We start from the raw sequence: 21,635 nt of genomic DNA on the forward strand, positions 1-21,635 counted from the left end.
GCAGATGGCGATGAGGACGATAGTGCGCTGAAGCGAAGGATAATCCGCAGCTCGGCGTGGATACACGCGTTGACCGTTCGCTGCTGTTCGCAATTGCTGTGCATGTCGGGGAATTTTTCTGAGAGTATACGCACCGTCTCCGGGGCGAGGGGATCTCCCGATTGAAATCCACGTTGCAGCGCATGCGAATAGTCTCCGCAAAGATTGATTTGGCCCTCTCCTGTGCCAACGAAGGGATCATCTACCCAGCGGTAAGGAATCTGTCCACCTGGAAACTGTCTCTTTGCTTTGCTCATGAGGTGTGTAACGCCATTGACGTATTGGCAGACATGGACCAACGCCGCTTCAACGTGTACGCCCTCATCCTGTGCCCCCAGTTCGCGAAAGCGGCATCATCACAAAGCTGCTTCAAGAATCAATAGTATAGGAACGGCTTTGGAAAATTGGAAAGCCCGATGTAGATGTGCGTGGAAAATTCACCTCCCCTAGCTGGAAGGCCGACAATGCCTGGAGCTTGTCAATGATATCGCCGAGCATAGTGCGGAATGAAGGCTCCCCATTCGGGTATTGGTCGCTGCGAAGATCCGTCGAGTTGGGACACTCTTTCGTAATAGACATCGTCTTGTACAGCGACAGTGCCGATCTGAAGTCCTCGAGCAAAGCGGGCTCGGCGATGTATTTGTGCAGGTTAAGTAGTCGCCGATTCATGTTTGCCCGGTAGCGCAAAAGCAGGATAGCAAAAAATTCAACCGCATCGTCATTCTCTGGATCGGTGATGAAGCGCTGTGCAGCATGCTCGTCCTCTAGAGTGGGAGGGGCATTTTTTGCCAGAACGATGCTGGGACGCTCACGTCGGTCGAACGCAGCTGCAACAGCATCATCGGGCTCTCGAGTGGTTAGTGATAGGGCGACGATGACAAGGATCTCAAGAGTGTCAGCTTTGATCAAGCTTTGATATCCAATTCGCGGTCTCTGTTGTGTTGGAACCTATCCATTGTATACGGCATGTGGGGATCCGTGTAGCCCAGTTCGTACAAAAGCTGCAGCTGCTCGGAAATCGTCCTTTGGTCAGAGAAGGTATTGGAAGCCATGGTTCACGAAGAATGAGAGAGGTGAGGTGGGGAGATGAGCGCACCAAGCAACGATGACGACTGTGGTGGCAATGAGTGACTCATATGCCATCGACCTGCAGCTGTACAGACTCCGAGTCCGTGTGATAAACCTATTATCGACTTGAAAATGCGCAGAGAGCTTGCACTGCAGCCATGTAACTGGGCTTGCCTCGCTGAGATGCTCGAATTGTTTTCTCCTTCTCTTCTACTATCGGTGTTGAAGTGACGTTGAATATTGAATAGTCCTTTGTAATAGAGGCTGAGATCATTATCGATGACAATGTCACCCGTGGGAAACCGGACTTTGAACGATGCCGACGGCAATTCGACGCACGAATCTTTAGCGCTCAAGTCGCGTGCAGCCACAGGCGCGTCTTACCTGTGTACAAGCTTCGCGTGCTGTAAAAGTTCTCATGGCGACAGTTCCACCTACTGACGACATCCAGGGTGATGGCGACATATTCGGATCTGTACAGATGGGCCCTCAGGTACTCAGCCGATCCTTCATATCTCAGCCTGCCGGTGGCTATCCGTATCATTTTATGCATAACCGTCGTCTTCCCCTGGCCCGGCGCGATGGCGAGGAACAGATTCTTGCCGCGGATGAGGTCCATGCCATGGCATAGCTGGAAATCGCGAACTGAGGGAACTCCGCACTTCTGAACGATCAGCGACTAGAGCCATTCTGAGGAGCCTTCTGCAGGGACATAGAGAATGGCGTGGATTACAGCTACGTAGCATACATACAGAGTTGACGCGACTGACATCTCTGCCACCGACGCGTTTTGGGAATAATCATAGTTTATTGCCGATGACGCAGCCGTCCCTTCCGCTGTCTGGCACGTAGCTCAAAAACTCCCACGGGGGACTTCTCAGTGGGCTCCCGGATAATGATCCTGGACTAGCTCGCACGTACGTACCCCGGTCCGAGTGCGCATGCCACCGCACAGCGATATGCTCACAAGCACCGCAGCCACATAGCCCTCGCCCACCACTCTCCCTAAGTACTTACCACTCTCCCCCCACGCACTTCCACTCATTCCGCGTGACCACTGGTGGCACTTGCCTCGTCCTGTGAGTCGCCGCCTATCCACCTAACTTGCTTATCCTCCCCACCCACAGCCACTGCACGCCATCTCGATGGCGCGAGATACGGTCGGCCCTGGCGTGAGCGCGACGCTCCTCGACTTCGCCGCGCTTATCTGCCCGCGGTGTTCTGGCTTATCCAGCCCTCCCCATCCTGTGCGACGGGCGTCCGCACATGACCAACCGCAATGCGCGCAGAACGCGACACCACCTAAGCGTTAGCGTACGTTCCTTTAACGAAGTTAGGTTAGGAAGTGCTCTTTCCCATCTCCCCGGTCCACGCGTCTAGCACCACGCTGCCAAGCAGAAAGGCCTCCGTCGCGCACCTTGGCACGCACGACCTCCTCTGACGTTGCTACGAGTACACATACGCGCCCAGGGGAACGGGCGTGCACGTCTGGCGTCGGTCGCGCTCGGGCTGCACACGTTGTGCCCATCAATTATGCATATGTGCATACCATCCCATCCATGTGCATACCATAGCCGCTGGCGGGAGCAGACACCTGATGGCTTCGCTGACTGTATCAAGCCTTTGCGTGCGCATCGATACAGCGTGAACGATGTGTCGGTAGCAACTCGTTGCATCCACTCGCGGAGTTTTCGCTCCGTAATTATCTGCGCCATACGCCCGACTCTCGGTACTACGCAATCTGGTACAAGACGCCCTATTTCAATTGGGCACGTACCTGCAGCTTGCAGCCGAGGAGCGTTCATTTATTGCGACAGACGGTCCCCATGGCGCTAATTACCGGTCTCGGGATCGCGTTCATGGTCATCGACGTGCATGCTGCACATACCGTGGTTGCTGGTGCACATCCGTCGAGTGCGACCGTGTATGGTGGGACTTTTTCCCGGCTCGGAGATGATGTATCCGGTATGGAGACACCGCAACTAGGTGTGGAATTCGGGCGTATTCATGCTTACGATTGTGATCTAAATATCTCCCAAACGACTTTCTACCACAGAGAACCTTTCAGTACCACTACGTGTATGCAATCCGCACTCGATCGCAAACTCAGCGAGCACGCCCGCATGTTTAGGCTTAGACTCCGCGATACGGTGTTCGGGCCATATTCTCGGCTTTCGGTGCTACGGAAGTACTACGCTACAAGGACTTCCTTCAAGTCGTCACGCATTTGCAAATCAGACTTGATAAGCACTTGCTTACTGCTGACCGTTAACGATGGGGTTCACGTTCATCTCACTCTTTAAGTTTTTGGTTGGCAAGATTCGCCAATTTCTATATTTTTATTCTTTTTTTGGGTTTTGCTAAGGGTGTGTACGTGCCATGAAACTAGAAAGGATGAGTATACAACTAAGAACTGAGGGAGATGGACTCTAAGCATGACCACAATGTGTCCTAAAACCAAACCGAATGCACAGCAAGGACAAAGCAAGGCTACGATAGAGAGCTGCAACACACCGCGACATATGGTTCAACAGCAGAAACAAAGCTGGATAGCATGAATCTTTGGTGCGTGGCCTAGAGGATGATTGCATGTTGACAAAAACATCACGCAAGACGACGCAGTACTCGATACCTACCGGACCGGCGACCACATCCAATCCACTATTAAGCACCTGCGCCTCGGCAATTGTCGCGCATGTGCTTCACCAACACATCACCTCTAGCATACATCTTCAGGCATTTCTCGCACTTCACGGCAGTCGAGCGCAGATGCGTCGACGCTATGTGCCTGCCAAAGCCACTGGCCATGACCTCGCGGTCACATGACTCGCCTCCGCTATGCCACTTGCAAGGCCGTCTCTCCCGTTTCCCGGTACTGGGGAGGTGATAGCGTCTCAGGTGGCGCTGGATACCACCAGGGGACAGGTCCGCCAACGATCTACCGCACCCACCATCCCACTGGCAAACCGCGGACGGGGCGGAATTGTTCGAGGTGATCGGGGAGTCAGATACAAGAGGCAGTGAGCGCATTTCGTTGGAGTCAAAGCCGGGCTATGGCAGACGTGAGGATCATTCAAATACTTGGATCATGAGAGGAGCATACCTGCGTGGACGGCGAGGGCACTCCAGGTAGACCAATGATGGGGAGACACTGGGCTTCGGCATGATGTGCAGCCATCTCAGTAACGTTAGACATCGCATCAGGGCCCAATATCGGATGGTACGGCGCGACTCTCTCTACCGGATCTTGGAGTATGATGTCGCTGGGAACTGGCACACCCATGGAATAGAGAAGAAGCTTCCACAGGGGATCCGCCAGTGTCCAAGGAGCTCCGAGACCTGGCTGTTCGGTACCTACTTGCGATGAGGAAGGGGAGACAATGTGTTGCTGTCGAATGGTCTCTGCCACAGGACCAAGAACGAAGGCGGGGTTGAGAGAGCCGTTGTTGTGCGTGGTGCAGTCAGTGGTACGTATTGCTGGATCTTGAGTGTTTCTTCATGAGGGTCATCCACAGTCAAAAGGGTCATCCCCAGTGAAAAACGCATATTCCAAGAACGAACCAAGACGCACCAGATCGCGGCTTGACTTGGACTATCGCAAGCGGTCGAACCAGATCTCACCTGGTCGAACACATGCGAGACATCCTGTGATTTGACGCGTCGATCCTGTACCATGTCCCGTCTGAATTGCACTTTGCTCGACGTAAGGCCGCCATCTGTCGAATTTTGCCTGCACGCGTGTCTCGATTAGCTATATACTATATGTTGTACTTGTGCCCAGTGTACTTGCACTTATATCATCTGTTTGCACCCACGCCGAGCTCATCATGTGACAGAGACATGGACGCGTCACCGTACTCATGTCGCCACCACGTCTGCGCTCTTGTCCTCCTGCATCCAGTCGCTCTGACCTCCAGAGCACGATGCTTATTATACCGGCCGATTACTCTCACTCAAGCTCATCCAACAGCTCCATGAGAGCACCCACCCCTCGCGTACTAAAGACACCGCTGCGGGCGAAGACGATGCAGTGGTAAGCTCGAGCTTCAAGAAGCCCATCGTCAAGGCACCGCCGAAAGCGTGCACACTGCAAGCTCGAGACACCAATTTTATATGCGGCCGAAGACACCGTCGAGAAGTGGCTCAACAGCCTTCTCTGCCTCAATGTGACGGTCATGCCACGCTCGAGTGCGCACAGCTGCCCGCACCCCGCACAGTGCGAACTGTTCTACATCTCATTCCCTGTCTAATCTCGCAGCAGTTCCGGGAGAACAAGTTTGCACTGCTTTCTGGTGCACGCGTGGTGCGCATTGCGACACATTTGGACTATGTGAATGTGTGTTCGTCTTCCTGACTGTAATCCTCTGATGTGCCCCTATTGACGAGGTACGGCGACAGTTTCTGTGTCAGGCATCCAGGCACCTGAAATGTCCTTAAATTTACTTATCAGATGGTCGAGAGACCCCCTCTGGTGTACTTGCAGCGTTGCTGCTGATTACGGTAGTAAGTACTGCCTACGTGCAAGTGTGGATCATGTTATGCTAATCTTCCGATAAGAAGGCGATCCGATACTATCCACATTCGTTGAGATCCCCATGATCTTTCCATCTGCGCCTTCAATTGGGGGGCACTGACTAGCCCCTCAATCTCAAGCGGCTGGGCGCGGTACGCGTGCCGCATTCCAGGCTCCAAAGCCAAACGAAGACATCCGAGCAGTCCTGTCCGCGCGCCGCATTCGCCGATTCGCGACCCTGGCGCGCACGATAGACATGACCCGCATCGAGAAGTTGAGAAGTGGGGGGATGGGGCAAGTTAGGATGACCAGGTGAGTACAAGGATGTGGATGCGGACACGGCACGTCGACTTCTGGCGCATATACCGGGAAATCCGGGGTCAGAGGATCGATATTTGGGCGCGCGGGCAGGGGGCACATGGACCGAGCGAGGACCGAGCGCACCGAGGCGATCGTCTCGCACTGCGAGAGGTTCGTTTGCGGCGTCCAAAACCCCCCGCCCCCTGTAGCAGGCTCCGCGGTCACACATCTCTCTTCCGACGACCCCGACTAACGAGCTCGCCGGGCCTTTATGCACACTTCGAGCGCGAGAAGCCGTCTGGACGACCTCGACTATCCAGTCAGCCTGAGCGTGAACAGCTGCGCTTGCACCGACTTTGTAGCGGACCTCTCTACCTTATCTCATTCTTTATCTATGCTATGACACATATTCACTAACTCTACTTATATTACAGGTGTTGGGCAGCATCCAGGTGTGAAAACGGGGACGACGGCGAACACAGGGAGTGCGGATGTGTGCGGTTGCGCGCCAGTGCGCGGGTGCGTGCGCGGGCAGGGGGATGGGCGCGCGCGTGCGTGCAGGGGTGCGTAGGTGCAGGGGTGCGTAGGTGCGAGGGCGGGGGTACGGGCAGGAGCGGGGGCGGGGGCGGGAACGGGGGCGGGGGCTCAGGCAGGGGTGGGAGCGGGGGCGGGGGTGTGAGCGGAGCAGGTCGAAGTAGATCGCGCGATGTCGCAGGAGCTCGCACGACGGCGAGGGTGCTCACACGACGTCGAGTGTAGTCACAGTGTATTAAATCACGACAATACAATTATTATACAGCAGCTTAATATTCGACTAGATGCGAAATGCCTCGATTCTCCCGCTTGGCACTGTGCTAGCCTGCAACCACGTTTGATTGGGCTCGCGCAAGATCGCATATAGTCCAAATTTTCGCAGCTGGTCGCAGCTGGTCACAGCCACGACCTCGTGCGACTTGCTGCGATCTCACAATACGCGTTTTCCACTGGGGGTCATCAACTAGAAAACGGGAAACAGCTAAACGTACCCGTTATCTAAGGAAAGAAAGGGCTGGACGCCTCCGAAGAGTGTCCAATCATCCAATGGACGATCCTCCCCAGCGTCAAAGTTGGACATGGCACGTATCGATGGAAGTGAGTATACCATAGTGCGAGAGACGGGGGAGGTTGGCAGAATCGAGCGGCATTCTGCTCTCTTTAAACTACGAAAGGTGGACTAGGGGATGTATATGGATCTACAACCCTGCGACGGCATATACTAGCGCTACTGACCTAGTACTTGGGAAGTGCGCACTGCAAATGACGGTCCAAGTTGCTGCGGCATTCTGGGAGTCTACGCGGGCACCCATCTCGGAGAAGGTGATACGGTTGCCAAGGGAGGACAGGTGATCGGCAGGGAACAGATCGATGACATCACGCGTCGAGCGACTACACCGCCAACTTGGGCAGACAGCGTTTCGATCCCAGCCTTCGGTCCCTCTCTGGCTGTTAGCATGGACCTCAGATGGGTATGTCCGTGATGACAGGGTGACATCCTGTCATCGGATCTCATTCAGACCACATTGCGACTGGTCTCGTACCCCGACGTGAGCGAGTAACGCACCCCACCACCGCCCTCGCTCTGACGTCTGGGGCATTTCAACTGTGACACCCCCCCTTGCTCTTATCAGCCCTAAGCGAGATTATCTGAGCCCGCGCCATCAATCATCCTGCCTTTTCGGGAAGGCACAGAGACTCGATGTCGAGATTCATACTCAACTTTTGGAGGCATTGCCAGCGAGGAGGCCATGTAATCATGCAGAAATATAAAAGTGATGCGATATGAGCTTCCTCGCAAGAGGAATAAGTAGGATTGAGACACCTCTGTGAGAAACCAAGGAAAGTAAGTAGAGTCTGCAGTTAGTTCATGTTTTCTGCGGCCGCAATCCCTCATATAATTCATTAAACTACATGTACGTTGTCAAGATAGTATTTCTATGATAATTACAGAGAATGACTGCTACAACAGTATGTGCATGCGGTGATATCATGGCTCGAAAGTCAGAGGAAGCGTAGAGGAATTGCCGATTTAGGCAGGATGATTGATGGCGCGGGCTCAGATAATCTCGCTTAGGGCTGATAAGAGCAAGGGGGGGTGTCACAGTTGAAATGCCCCAGACGTCAGAGTGAGGGCAGTGGTGGGGTGCGTTACTCGCTCACGTCAGGGTATGAGACCAATTGCGACATCCCAACAGAGACCAGCCAGGTAGCAGCACACGATATCCTGATAACATCTCAGCGTCTACGTAGATCTACAGCTATGAAGTGCACCATGATGCCAGCAAGTTTGTTTTCTGAGTGAGCATGAGGAACGAGCGTGAACACAGAATTTCGTCTATGTTCGGATTAGGCAGTTGTGGCGCGGCGCTTTTCTTGCCTCTCACCAATGCCACGACTGTCGTTCCTCCCGCTGCTCGACATCAGAGCAGCTTAAGCTTTTGTTTTCATTAGACTTTGAAACTTGCACTCCCTCATAGACCAGCTAGCTTAAATATAAGTCTCTACGGAATCTAGTAATACCCGGAATTCAGATCAATTTCACTTCACTGGAATGTCCTGACTATGCGTCGGACACCTATGCAGCAACTCGCGCACCATTGGTCAATGACCACACCACTAATGAGCAAGCTATCCAGTTGCTCGTCAATATATGAAAAGCGGGAAACGACATTGAAAAAGTCTCATGGCAGCACCAGATGGAGGAACATGAAGCCGAAGTTGTGGAACAGGTTAGGTTGGCCACGGAGGCTGATAATGACGTGCAGGAGGCGCAGCTCGCTGAGCAGGCGAACGTGCGGAAAGAAGAGATCAAAAAGAACTGAGCAAAGTTTGCACCTATTCCGGACAGGGATGTACCAACCATTGCTCCGGTGATAGCAGCTAACTACACGATCAAAAGAATGGAGAGGGGTGACTTCATTGAACTATGGTACTACATGAACGAGGGGCTTGAAGAGGCACTTCGTATCACCAGCTCTGTTGACAATGAAGCCATGGTAATGACTCGAACATCGGATGGCTCCACCTCCTGGGTTCTCGCAGGATCAGTAAGAGAAGCCCGAGGAGTAACCAATGATAAGGACATCAGATGGGAAGATTTCTGTCAAGCTGTGCCACACATGGTCTTGGCGATGGAACAAGCTCGGTGGCCAGAGGAGCGGATCACTATGCTCACAAGATTCTGGGGTAACCTGCAAATTCATGAGCTCCGCTCGAGTACTGACCCGCTCGATCAGAGGATGCTTCTGGTATATCAGGCGGACCAACGCAAGCTCTGGCACAGGGCAATCACCTCACCAGCCACCGCATACAATCTCACCCGCATCAATGATGATCTCATGCGGAAGACCAGAGAACAAGTATACTGGGCCGAACACAGTCACAGAGACAGTGAGCGAGATTTTTGTGTACATACTCTAATCCTGTGTGGGCTAATGAAGCACTAATGACTTGAATTTCGAATCCATCAAATTTCATCCATCACGATGATGAATACATCTTTCATCCAACCCGCACATGGCGTCATGTCATGCACATCCACGCACTGGCACTGGTATTGATGCGGGCATTGGCATCATCAGGAAAACCCAACTTTCTCTTATAGACTTATTTAGACTTTTGGGTCTGAGAACCCTTATTTAAGGCCATAAGTGTTCAAATAAGTCGAATTTCAGACACTCAGGGAATATGCCTTAGGCCCTTTTTGTCCTTATGTCCTTAAATAAGGACTATAAGTCCATTTAAGTTATTTAAGTGTCCTTTTAAGGAAAAGTGGGGTTTTCCTGATGATTGGCATTGGGCACTGGCATTGGGCATTGGCATTGGCATGGGCAATCTCACTCGCGCTGGCAATGGCACTGACATGGAATCACATGTCCCTTCACCATGGATTGACTATGGACAGTCAGAACAACACCGGAATACCCAGCTGGCTCCTGCACTAACACACAGAGGAGGGCAGGCTGCACAGTCACATTACAGCTTAGAGTCATGCAACTGTTCAAGGTCACCAGCTCGAGCAGGATCATCTAGTGCCATGTGACTTGGACTGAGGCCAAGAGACAATGGATACCAGATGGCACAGCGAGAGGATTTTCAGAACAGCGTAAGTGGAACTGCATATGCTGCTTGCACCATCTGTCTCAGCTGTCATGCACACAAGGTCAATGCCTGCAATGCAGCGATTACCTGGGACCAGTCTCTACCATCATTGGCCCACCAAATCGACAAAATCCTTATGCTTCACAATAGTCGATCTCTCTGTCTCGACTGGCAGTGCCTCAATTCTTGTCTCAGCTGCAGACACGACCAGAAGCATGTCTGTTCTGGCTGCAGTGACAAGATTGTAGTTCCGTCGCAAGCCGGAAAGGAGGAGTATGAGTGGAATCAAGTCTGCGTGGGGTCTGAGATGCAACGAAGGAGAAGAGTCTATTCCAGAGGTATGAGGTGGGTGGCCCGAAAGCGTAGCTAGGAAAATCTCTGTAGTTGCAATAATCGCTGGAAACACGTCAGGGTAAAATCGCACTGCTTTAAGGAGAATGCTGAAATGCAGAAATGCAAGACTGCCCAGAAAATGCACAAATGCAAGACTGCCCAAAGACGCACTAACTGGATGGGATGGGAATGTGAATGAGGCTTTTGCAAGCGTACCTTCCGGGACGGTCAGTTCTACCCCGACCTCTTCCCCTGCCATCATACTTAAACTGGTCCTGACCTTTCCTGCCCTCCCGATACTGCCCGCATCTGCTTAGCAATTGCTCTGCTGAATCACTGCCCATCACGCCATATCTCGCAATCCCATCCCCTCATGCTCCTACTTAATCCGAGGGGTCGTCCTTCACCGGGCCCGCCCGCCTCAGAGGCATATCTCCCATCCTGAACTCAATCTCCCATCCATGGACACCAGCATCATCCTTCGCAAATACGCCCTTGCGGAAGCCCTTCTTCGCATTGAGATCTTTACCGAGCCCTTCAACCCGATCCTGTGGAAAGCATGGGCAGTCTGAATGCACGTCCTGCTGGTGAGGCTCCTGCGAGCATATGTTCCTTCACTGTCCGGTCCTCACACATCCCTCAGGTTTTCATGGTCCAAGCCCAGTCCGAAGCGGCCGGTGTGGGGATCATCTTACCCCTTCCGTGCGATATTCCTGTCCTTGCCCAAGTGGAAATACATCTTGCAACGGCTCGCACTGTGGAAGCCGGCCGTCGGATGGTCTTTCAGATTGCTGACCACCTTCCTGCTGTCATTCCTCATGGTTTGACTGTGCACGTTCTGTACGATGACCCCGCTGTCCACGAGGACTTTGGTTTGGGTCACCCACCGGATGGTCTCCCTGACATTGGTGTGCAGTCGTCCTATCCCCATTTCCCTGAGATCACATTCCTTAGTTCTGCTTTATTATCCTCAGGAACCTTGCACCTTCAGGTTGAGACATTGCGCAATGCGGCCCGTGAACTGTACGATGTCATGCGCGGGATCACCGGTAAATGCGAGTTGGCGGATGGTACTTTGAGGTGGTTGCGGATCGTAGTTGAGGAGTTAGAAATAGCATTCGGGCTCGTAGTGTTCCCTCCTCCGATAACCAGCTTCCAATTGCTGTTGGACTAGGGTCCGTTGTGTAGCACCCTGTGGTATCTCCGAAATGTGAGACCTCTTCGCGGATGCGATTCCCACCTCAGCGCGCTATGCGTCCCTTCAGTGGGCAGAACACACATGGAGCTCAAGACTGCCCTCGAGCAGAGAAAGCTTAGGGCACTCACTCCTTATAGGATTAACATCTGGGAGCAATTGCTGCAAGATGTGGGACTTCTCATCAAGTATGACCATGTCCTGGAGGGATTATGCACCGGACTCATCATTAACATGCCAACAATCATGCACACTCAGGTCCCGCCCAACAGCAAATCCATTATCACATTCGCAACAGATTTTCAGAAGATCATTAACCTGGAGATATCAAAGGGACGATATATCGGACCACTCACACGCGAAGATGTTGAGGCATTTTTGGGTTCATTTCAGTCATCACCACTTGCCATCATCCCAAAACCAGGCAGACCAGGTCATTTTCATTTGGTACAGAACTTCTTATTCCCACATGCTATATTCTATCAATATCTGAATGCATCTGTCAACTCAGCAGTTGACTCGGATGACTTTCCATGCACATGGGGAACATTCAACATTGTTGCACTCCTCATCTGCCGCCTTCCTCTGAGTTCACAGGGTGCAATGTGGGATGTTGCAGAAGCATCCTGTACTGTTCCAATCCATTACACACAGTGGCCAGGGGCAGTGGTGTGAGTTATCCAGAGCCGCTACTGCATTAATACAGCAGTATGTTTCAGTGAATCACCATCAGCGGGGACATATGGATATGTGGCCAATGCAGGTGCAGATTTATTCAGATTCTATGGAATCGGGCCACTTTCAAAATGGGTGGATGACCATTTCTTCTTCCATATTCTCAGAGTACTTCTGCATCAGTACAACCACAGTTGAAAACTCTGGCATGATGACATCACTGCGTATGGTCAGCATTATAATGGTGGATGCATATGGTATGGTGGACAAACCTTCGATGACAGTACCCTCAAGGAGTTCGACGATGACTGTCAGTTTCCCATCAAAGACTTGTCTGCTCTCTCTCCTCGCTCAGAAGCCAACAAGGCCTATACATACTGTTTTGCAGATATTGACAGGCTCTCTGAGGACCTGGGTTTTCCATGAGAATGCAGCAAAGACACATTGTTTGCATCAGTGTCAGTCTACATTGGATTGTCCTCACCTGTCCCTGGCATACTGATATATCAAGTATGAAGGTTAGAACCATGGACTGATGCATGGACAGTGGTGTCTACCATAGGCTCTGATACGTCATTCTGCAGTCCTTACCAGCCATTCCCGCACCAGGCTCACTTTCCATACTCCATACCCATTGGCTTCCTTCTGGATCTCCCTTGTAGGTAGCTGATGGCACTGGCTTCACCCGTCGTTCCAGTAGATCGGTAGATTGTCTTGGATTTTGTAGGTCTCCATGATCCCCTTCAAGCGCACAAAATCCCGCCTTCTGTGCTGCCCTGTGCCACCCCTCACTGTTTTCCTTATAGAGAATGTTACTTCTGATGTGAAAAATTGACGATTATTTAAAAAATACTCCCCTCACAACATCAACATACGAGCGCAACAATCTGTCTACAAAGGATGAAACAAAAGACATATATCTAGCCATACGAAAGGAACATGCAGGTATACACGGCGCAGTGCGATATTAGCCTACTGATGGCATAGGCATAGGAACAGAAGGCATCTCAGCAGCAGGTACAAGCACAGCTGCAAAATCAATTGCAGGAGAATATTGTAGAGGGGCAGCCTCGCTGGAATCAACACCAGTGCTGACATCGCCTCCTGCTTCCAGCCAGGCAGGCACACCGTGCCATATATACTGGCAGTAGTTCTGCATTGACTCCCAGATTTCCACCTGATGGAATGTGTATGCATTGGCACCTTCCAGATGTTCTTCTGATTGCACAGGGATGGCATCAACTTGGTCCAGCCACCACTGTGCCATCCAACTGTGGAAGGTGATAACCCTGTGCATCTCCTCTGGCAGCTGGCAGCACTTTTCGATTCAGCGATGGGCCCGAGCACAAGCCTTGCACCACTCGATTCGGAGCTATGAGGAATTCCATTAGCATTTCGGTTTTGTCAAGTACTAGTAAGTGAAATCTGACAAACCTTCACTGACAGCCATGTCTGTCGCACTGCTGTTCCTCATGCCATGTCTCTGCCAAATCCAAGACATTTTCTTCCGGCTGCAGGTCTCGCTCAACTCCCCCTCTGTAATCCCTCACACATCTTCATCCTGCAGCGGGACCAAGTTGTGAGGTGTTGAAGGCTCATTGAGCAGGGTTGACAGTGAATCGATAGTATTGAAGGCACAGCAATAGCGTGCAGCATCTGCATTTACCTTGTTCTGGATTTGTGCAATGCACGACCTGGAGCAAGTGAGGTACCGCTGTCCATGGACAAATCAGTCCTTGAACTTGTACATATGGGTATGCAGCCATAGATGTCACCGAAGCTCCTCCAAAGCATCATGTGCCTGAGCAGTCCTTAGGTGCAATTCATATTTTCATAGGCGAGAGTTGCAGGAGATATTAGAGGGTAACTCCGAAGGTAAATAAAGGGCCATATCTTGCGCAAGAACCTCCTTGGTAGCAGCAGCAGCAGCTTGTGCATGCAACACTATGGAAACAGGGATGTATAGCTGCTGAATGTCTGCTCAGCCCTCTATCTTGCACTGAAGTGCATTTTGCTGCTCGACAACCTTGGCACATTGCAGATCTGTGCTATGGGTTCCAAGGCCAGTGACATCTCATCGAAGGCGATATCTGAAAAGAGAACTATGAGAATATGTTCACAGTAGTCAGGCTAACACTTACTGTTGCTCCTGGAGCTCCATTTGACCATGATCATCATGCTTGGAGAGGGGAGGTCATAGACTATCTCACTGCGCTCACCATTCTCCAACTCTGCAGCCTTTTCATTGGCCAACTGCAGCTGTACAGCTGCTTGAGTCACAGCTGAACATACGGAGCATTGAAAAGGGTGACCTGCACTGTAATAAAAGCACTTACCGGGACGCATAATGACAAACAGATTGGTTTGAGATGGGTTCTTCTCTCAAGCTTCGATGGTAGTTGTCCATTCACCATAATCCTCTGGCGTGATCACATTGTTCAGTTCTGCAAAGGTGAAGACTTGTTCATTGCACTCTGGCAGTGCAGCTTTGATTCGTGCTAAGAACAGAGCAGCTTTGGTATTATTAGCCCAAAGATGTCAGCGTGAGCTTCAACATAGTACTCACGCATGCCACATATTTTCTGCCAATTGTAATCTGCAAATGCATCGTCAAGAAAGTTACACTGCAAACCAGGGCCCATCTCCTTCGTGCTCGAGGAATATAAGTTTGAGTCCGACCAGGGCCGCTCAACACCCTCGCCATCCGTCTCGCCAATGTGCGGAGTATTATGGAAGGAAAAGCTCATCTGGTATGAATCTTGATGAGCATTGATGTAGAATTTCGGGATCAGGAAGACAAAGTCTTGATCGTCCTTCTTGAATGGACAGTCTTCATAAATGTGGTACTGTTTCCACAGGTTTCTATGCCACTGACAAGCAATATCGTAGGAGACAACGACGTCCTTTGGGGCAATGTTTGCCAGGGCCGAGAAGAAAATGTAGTCCATGTTGACATACCTGTGTGGCAAGCAATGAGCACTGAAACATGAATGATGTCGAGGATCAGCCTACCGTTCTCCCTTTTAGAGGTTACCAACACTGCATGGTAGCCTCATATCATGCCGCATACATGTTGCAGCACCAACTCTGCTGGCAGCTGTTCCTGCAATGGAGCCCCTTGTGTTCGCCAGCTTGACAGCATCATAACTGTTGCAAGTACTCTGTTCTTCCATCACGAGGGAATCGTACATGCCGAGGTATTCCTTGTATGCCCTTTCCTCCACAAAGTAGGCATATCCATGATTTAGCCCAGGATCAACACTATCCAAAGATACCTTCTTGCACTTGAGGTGGAAGTTCACATCGAGTCCAACAAACAGGTGATATAACCACCTATCACTGCGTGTAAGTTACCAATCGAAACAACTAATTGTGAACTTACTTTTGATCATCCAGGGCATCCTCCAAATCTGGCAGCAAATTTTTTCCGGGGTGCGGACAGGCTGGGCAAAGAACTGCACATGACCCAGGTGTCATCACCTTGACACCATCAGGATCATGTCCTCGTCCTGCTCATTTCAGCATTTTGAGATGCCTCCACATACACATAATGTGCATGAAGGCAGAATAATGATCCTACATTAGATCAGCAATGGATAAAGCAGAAGGTCAACATAATACATACCTTAGGCATCTGCACACCGGTGTTATCGGTCAGCCGGGCAAGGCTCTGGTAGAATTCATAGCCAGAGGTCTTGAATTGAGTCATCAGGAGGTGTGTATATCGGCAAAGCTGGAAAGTAGCAGCTGTCTTGGGGTTCATCGATGTGGCTGAGAGGAGTCGTGTGTGAAGCAGTTGCATCACATGAATTTCGGCTATCTCGCACCTGCAAAAATCCAGTCCAACTTCGTGGATACCATTCACACACAAGACTATGAAGTCATCACCTGTAGCTCGCACAGGAAGATGACACCTATGTCCAACTGGGTGACCCAACTGGATGCGCAGTCCAAGATTTTTCAATGAATCGTGCTGAAAATGAGAGCCACACCATCTCTGAAACAGGTTTGCAAAAAAAGAAACTCAATTGTACCTTCGAATAAGAGTAATAAAACCCAACTGACCTGCACGTGATGGAAAGGAGTGCGCCTGTGAAAATTAACGGTGCATGTTCAGCAGTAAATAACAAGGTCAAAACAGACCTTGCAATGAACCATTGTCGGGCCCTCCTCACAAAACTGGCAGTGCTCGGTGTCAAAACCACAATGCCCCTCCAGCTGCAGCATCTTGGCGAGATAGTTGTTAATTTCAGGAACCCATTCCTGGAGTGGATGATTTTGGGCAAAGATATTAGATAGCTACACTTGAAAAATCACAGAAGCTCACCCCTGCACCACGGCGGTGAGGCTTATGTCCACACAGTTTCTCTACATCCTCTAAATACTGGGGGTCCAGGTTGAAGAGATCTATGTCTTCGTTGTCATCAGGGATACCAGAAGTTGGCCTGCAGAGTTCAGACAGATCAAATGATGGTGCATCTTTATCACCCACATCAGTATAGAAGGACGTTCGTGCAGATACTTTGTTGCATGCAGATACGTATTCTGTATGCTGCACGATGTCACGACTCCATGAAACGATGTAGTGGTGGTAGTTGATGCCATCAGTGGTTTCTTCTAAGACAGTGAATTGCTCAAAGTTGGGTGTTCTTTTCTTCCTCGCCATGATAGAGACTGCGGCACGCAGTAAGACTTCAGCTTGTTCCAAGGATTCATTTTGTCAGCAAGGCTAGCAAACATAGAGATGGACAACGAAAATAGGGTCGCATCATTGTCAGTTATAAAGAATAATCTTTAGTGCTTATAAGTTACAATTAAGGCTGAAATCCGGGTTTAATAAGCAGGCCATGTGGATAATCCAAACATGAGGATTATCCCTTTGAAGTATTCTAAGCTAATCTGAAGATAATCCAAAGGAATAATCCAGAAGATAATGCTAAAGATTATCCAAAGCTAAAATCAATTTAAGAACTTGCACCCAGGCAGAATTGAACTCTTAACCTCAGGTAAAAGTCACATGACTAAGAAACTCCAGACACTTTAACCACCACTCCATATAACCTTAACAGTTTACACTCATGCATAATATATATAGTAAATTTTGCTGAAAGGACTTAGACAAATTCTGCTCATTACAAAAGTGGTGATTGAGTTAGACATAAGACAAAGGATGTTTCTAGTCACTTTGGGGTACCCTTCAGACCTAGCTCTTAGCTTTAACATAACTTGTAGTATATTGTAGCTAAGGACTTCTCAGATGACTGACTGACCATAGTACTAACACATGTCCCAGAGCATTATATGTAATTATCCAGAATATAGATAGGATATAGGCTGGTTCATCTTATAGTACTAGTGTATTTACTAGTGGTTCTATAATGTCAGGGGTACATAAGGTGTTCCACTATTCACCTTAGAGTACTTTTTATCTCTAGCTCTTAGCAACAAAATCTTTTATAGTATGTCATTGCTAAGTTCCTCTTAAGTGCCAGTATGATCATAGTATCAATACATGTCTCAGAGCATTGAAAGATTGCTCAGGCTATAGATAGGATATAAGCTGAGCATATGAGATAAATCTTGTGAGGGATATCCTACTAAGCTAGAATATTGATACTCTGAAGTAAATAGTGGAACATCTTATATACCCCTGACATTATAGAACCACTAGTAAATACACTAGTACTATAAGATGAACCAGCCTATATCCTATCTATATTCTGGATAATTACATATAATGCTCTGGGACATGTGTTAGTACTATGGTCAGTCAGTCATCTGAGAAGTCCTTAGCTACAATATACTACAAGTTATGTTAAAGCTAAGAGCTAGGTCTGAAGGGTACCCCAAAGTGACTAGAAACATCCTTTGTCTTATGTCTAACTCAATCACCACTTTTGTAATGAGCAGAATTTGTCTAAGTCCTTTCAGCAAAATTTACTATATATATTATGCATGAGTGTAAACTGTTAAGGTTATATGGAGTGGTGGTTAAAGTGTCTGGAGTTTCTTAGTCATGTGACTTTTACCTGAGGTTAAGAGTTCAATTCTGCCTGGGTGCAAGTTCTTAAATTGAGTTTAGCTTTGGATAATCTTTAGCATTATCTTCTGGATTATTCCTTTGGATTATCTTCAGATTAGCTTAGAATACTTCAAAGGGATAATCCTCATGTTTGGATTATCCACATGGCCTGCTTATTAAACCCAGATTTTAGCCTTAATTGTAACTTATAAGCACTAAAGATTATTCTTTATAACTGACAATGATGGAGAATAGTCAAGGTAATTATCCTGGAGTACTACAAGGCAAATGTGAAGTCAGCGGGCACGCGCATCAAGAGCAAGATAGAGACGTGCATTTCTGACTTGCATCTCTATGGCTTTTATGAATTCATTAACTCGAGACCCTACAGAATAGTTGGAATTTACCAGAAGTATGCAAGTCGATTGAAAAAGACTGGAGCTGATGTCGAGCGAGAAGATACTGATGCAATACTCATGGTGGAATTGGCTGAGCAGAATGGTGCTTCAGAATTTCTGAAGTGGTACATACCTGCAGATGGGCCAGATGATGACATACCAGCTGAGGTGTTGTCGACTCGGAGTACACACAGGCCTTGTCTGGAGGAGCTTTTGACTCCAGGTCAAGTAAGTAGTACTTCACTGTGGTTCACCGGGCATGGCAAAAGGGAAAGTATGTCGGGCTATCACAGTTGTTCGTTGATATCAAATTTATGATAGTGGGTTAGGGACGCCTGAGCTATACGTGTGTTTTGTTGTCTGAAGTCGGGATGGTAGTCTGCACAATACAGATGAGAGAGTGTAGAGGAGGATGCCTAGCAACTGTGTGCAAGGGCTTGCATTCTGTCTTCTTATATGATGCCTACAAACAGTGCAGGGCTTTAACGGGTTTTCTTATACGAGGCCTACAACTGGTGCAGGGCTTTCCGAGTCTTCATCATCTTCCTAATGTTACAATGCTCCTCAGTTATGACACATCTTTTCTTTTTCCTTTCGTCGTTCCCTTTACTTCACCGGACCACGTGATCCAACACGTGACTCATCGGAGCGCAACCTTCAATTCTCTACCCAGATGTCCAGAACTCCTAGTCTAGGGTTACACCGGATCCAACTCTGGACCTTCTTCTTATCACACATGCAAGACGTGCATGTATGCCTTATCTTTACCTCGTTCTGATACACAACTCGTTATCTCCATTAGTACTGATTATCTCTCACAATCTTACTCAGCTTTCTCATACATATTACTTCCTCGCTGTTACCTTGCCCAGACATTGTTTCACCTTATCTAGCAAATGAACGATCCCGTATTACTGCATAGTACTGCGAATACCTTTTGTATAAGTAGATGACCTCGTCGAGCTGGATCCCCATCTCGACCTGGTTACCATTAAACCAGCTTTTCACTTGCCTTTGACTGAGATTGATCATCAGTAGCAGACAGCTACTACGAGTCATCAGAATGAACTCTGATCGACCTTCAGTGCAAGGACATCGCCAGAAGTGTTACTTGAACGGACTTGTGTCTTAGACTAAGACCTTGTCTCGTGACAACTCGACTAGCCGCTCGTGTTTCGCTGCTGCGTAACACCTAATCCGTGTGCCTACAACCGTGTGCAGGGCTTACCGAGTCTTCTGTGGTCCTATCCGGTGCCTACAACCATGTGCAGGGCTTTACTGAGTGCATGTGTCCTAATACAATGTGCCTGGCTGATAACTTTCCTACATGTTGTCCGAGAACTTTCTGAGAACGGTTTGAGTATCTAGCAACTGTGTGCTAGACTACCCAAAAGAAACTGTACAAGAGTGCAGTAGTTGTATTTGTAACAACTCACTGCCTGTGCTGAACTGACTTCATCGGGATCCTTTTGATTACAAGTAACAAGTTACTGGGAGGAGTGGAACAAACTTCTATTCTTTTAGTTTATCACTTGTAGGGTAAGCTACAAGCAAAGGGAGAACTCTTCACTTATAGGGGGCTACAAGTGGGGAGAGAAGACTGAGGGTCAGGGCACCTCAAGGGTCCTTTTATACCCCTCGGGTGTCATCTGTTGTGACCATTACATAGTAGTGTTACATGGCAGATTGGCCAATAGCAAAATAAGAGCATCACGTGATCAAAGGGGAAAGTAGGAAGGAAAAATGTCTTAGGACCTTCGTGTCCAATAGCATAAAGTGAGCAGGGAGAAACAGGGAAAACAAAAACTCTTGGGACCTCCATGTCCAATAGTATAAAGTGAGCAGGGAGAAGTAGGGAGAAAGCACTTTCCGAGTTTTTCCCATCCAATAGCATAATGTGAGCATCAGGTGACATGCTCAGCCAAACGTTCTTGGGTTCCGTCTTAGTCACGTGACTTCTTCGTTGAGCACTTCACTGGTGGTTACATGTTCACAAGCCAAACACTTTTGGTGCGTGACAGCGTGTTGGAGTGAGTACTATATCTCATCTCGTTCGTGCATTGTAGGACTTAATTTTAGTGATGTTTTCTCAGAAGAGATTGTGAATGAATGGAGGTTTTTCCCACAGTTCCACAAGATCCTTGCAGTGTGGCCAAATGTAAATCCGATAGCCGTAATGACTGGTATTGGTCCCGCAGGTGCAAGAATGCTGCATCTGCAGCCTCCGAGCCCCACAGCTACTGGTGACATTGCACCAAGTGATGGGCCGGATGCATCATCTTCTGAAGCTCCATATGCTGCCAATCTTGATAGTGATCCCTCACAGATGTTGTTACAAGACATTCTCATTGCTACAGTTCACAATCAGCAAGCCAAGGAGGCCACTGATGCCATAGTTGCTACGACTATCCAAGGGAAAGAGAATGTGCCTGTTACTCTGGCAAGAATGACAGTTTCACACAGCATTCTTGAGGGTGTGAAGAGCGCAGTGAAGAAATGTACCTACAAACCAACATTTCTCCAGTTTCTTCTCCTCCGCTGTCAGTTGTCGCACAAAGAGATCATGGAGAGACTCAATGGCATTGAAGCACTGGCTCGTGTACATCTTCACAGTTCCCTTGGAGCAGCCTGCAGCCCATGCAATATCTATCACAGAGGCTCCATTCCCATAATGGCCTAAACGATACAGTGTGACAGCAAGCTGTGTTTCCACTGGGGCCTAGGCATGATGCGACTCAGATTGGAAAATGGGATGATCTTGAATCAGGATCAAGAGGACCTGGAAAGATTCCGGGGTGAGGTGAAGCATGTTGATGAAGCCTCTGTAATCATGGGGACTCTGCACATAATGCCAGGCAGGATGGAGGTTCCCAATCTTCAAAACTGGTGGGTGATCACAGAGGTACTGAATTTGCAAAATTGCGATGAGAATGTTGATATCAAGGTTCAACTGGC

At 49.2% G+C, this 21,635-nt stretch overlaps 6 protein-coding genes across 6 annotated transcripts; 1 reads left to right on the forward strand and 5 right to left on the reverse strand.

Moving 5' to 3' along the window:
* Positions 1 to 408: 408 nt before the first annotated feature.
* On the reverse strand, positions 409 to 4,390 carry SCP_0504530 (hypothetical protein; the record flags this gene model as incomplete). The annotated part of the gene is made up of 3 exons (XM_027758517.1): positions 409 to 866; positions 4,059 to 4,158; positions 4,211 to 4,390. 3 exons carry the CDS (start codon positions 4,388 to 4,390, stop codon positions 409 to 411), a joined length of 738 nt encoding a protein of 245 aa, XP_027614318.1.
* A 1,958-nt stretch (positions 4,391 to 6,348) lies between these two features.
* SCP_0504540 (hypothetical protein) lies at positions 6,349 to 7,034 on the reverse strand (the record flags this gene model as incomplete). Its single annotated transcript, XM_027758518.1, has 2 exons — positions 6,349 to 6,658; positions 6,946 to 7,034. The coding sequence occupies 2 exons, from the start codon at positions 7,032 to 7,034 to the stop codon at positions 6,349 to 6,351; spliced, it is 399 nt and encodes a 132-aa protein (XP_027614319.1).
* A 4,005-nt stretch (positions 7,035 to 11,039) lies between these two features.
* SCP_0504550 (hypothetical protein) lies at positions 11,040 to 11,564 on the forward strand (the record flags this gene model as incomplete). Its single annotated transcript, XM_027758519.1, has 1 exon — positions 11,040 to 11,564. One exon carries the CDS (start codon positions 11,040 to 11,042, stop codon positions 11,562 to 11,564), a length of 525 nt encoding a protein of 174 aa, XP_027614320.1.
* A 2,685-nt stretch (positions 11,565 to 14,249) lies between these two features.
* On the reverse strand, positions 14,250 to 14,606 carry SCP_0504560 (hypothetical protein; the record flags this gene model as incomplete). Its single annotated transcript, XM_027758520.1, has 3 exons — positions 14,250 to 14,350; positions 14,402 to 14,542; positions 14,597 to 14,606. The coding sequence occupies 3 exons, from the start codon at positions 14,604 to 14,606 to the stop codon at positions 14,250 to 14,252; spliced, it is 252 nt and encodes an 83-aa protein (XP_027614321.1).
* Positions 14,607 to 14,642: 36 nt separating this feature from the next.
* SCP_0504570 (hypothetical protein) lies at positions 14,643 to 15,208 on the reverse strand (the record flags this gene model as incomplete). Its single annotated transcript, XM_027758521.1, has 2 exons — positions 14,643 to 14,773; positions 14,827 to 15,208. The coding sequence occupies 2 exons, from the start codon at positions 15,206 to 15,208 to the stop codon at positions 14,643 to 14,645; spliced, it is 513 nt and encodes a 170-aa protein (XP_027614322.1).
* Positions 15,209 to 15,773: 565 nt separating this feature from the next.
* On the reverse strand, positions 15,774 to 16,926 carry SCP_0504580 (hypothetical protein; the record flags this gene model as incomplete). Its single annotated transcript, XM_027758522.1, has 5 exons — positions 15,774 to 15,836; positions 15,886 to 16,031; positions 16,326 to 16,350; positions 16,404 to 16,523; positions 16,588 to 16,926. 5 exons carry the CDS (start codon positions 16,924 to 16,926, stop codon positions 15,774 to 15,776), a joined length of 693 nt encoding a protein of 230 aa, XP_027614323.1.
* Between the last annotated feature and the right edge of the window lie 4,709 nt (positions 16,927 to 21,635).

The sequence above is a fragment of the Sparassis crispa genome (genome assembly GCF_003851025.1).
Source record: "Sparassis crispa DNA, contig_000004F, whole genome shotgun sequence".
NCBI lineage: Eukaryota > Fungi > Basidiomycota > Agaricomycetes > Polyporales > Sparassidaceae > Sparassis > Sparassis crispa.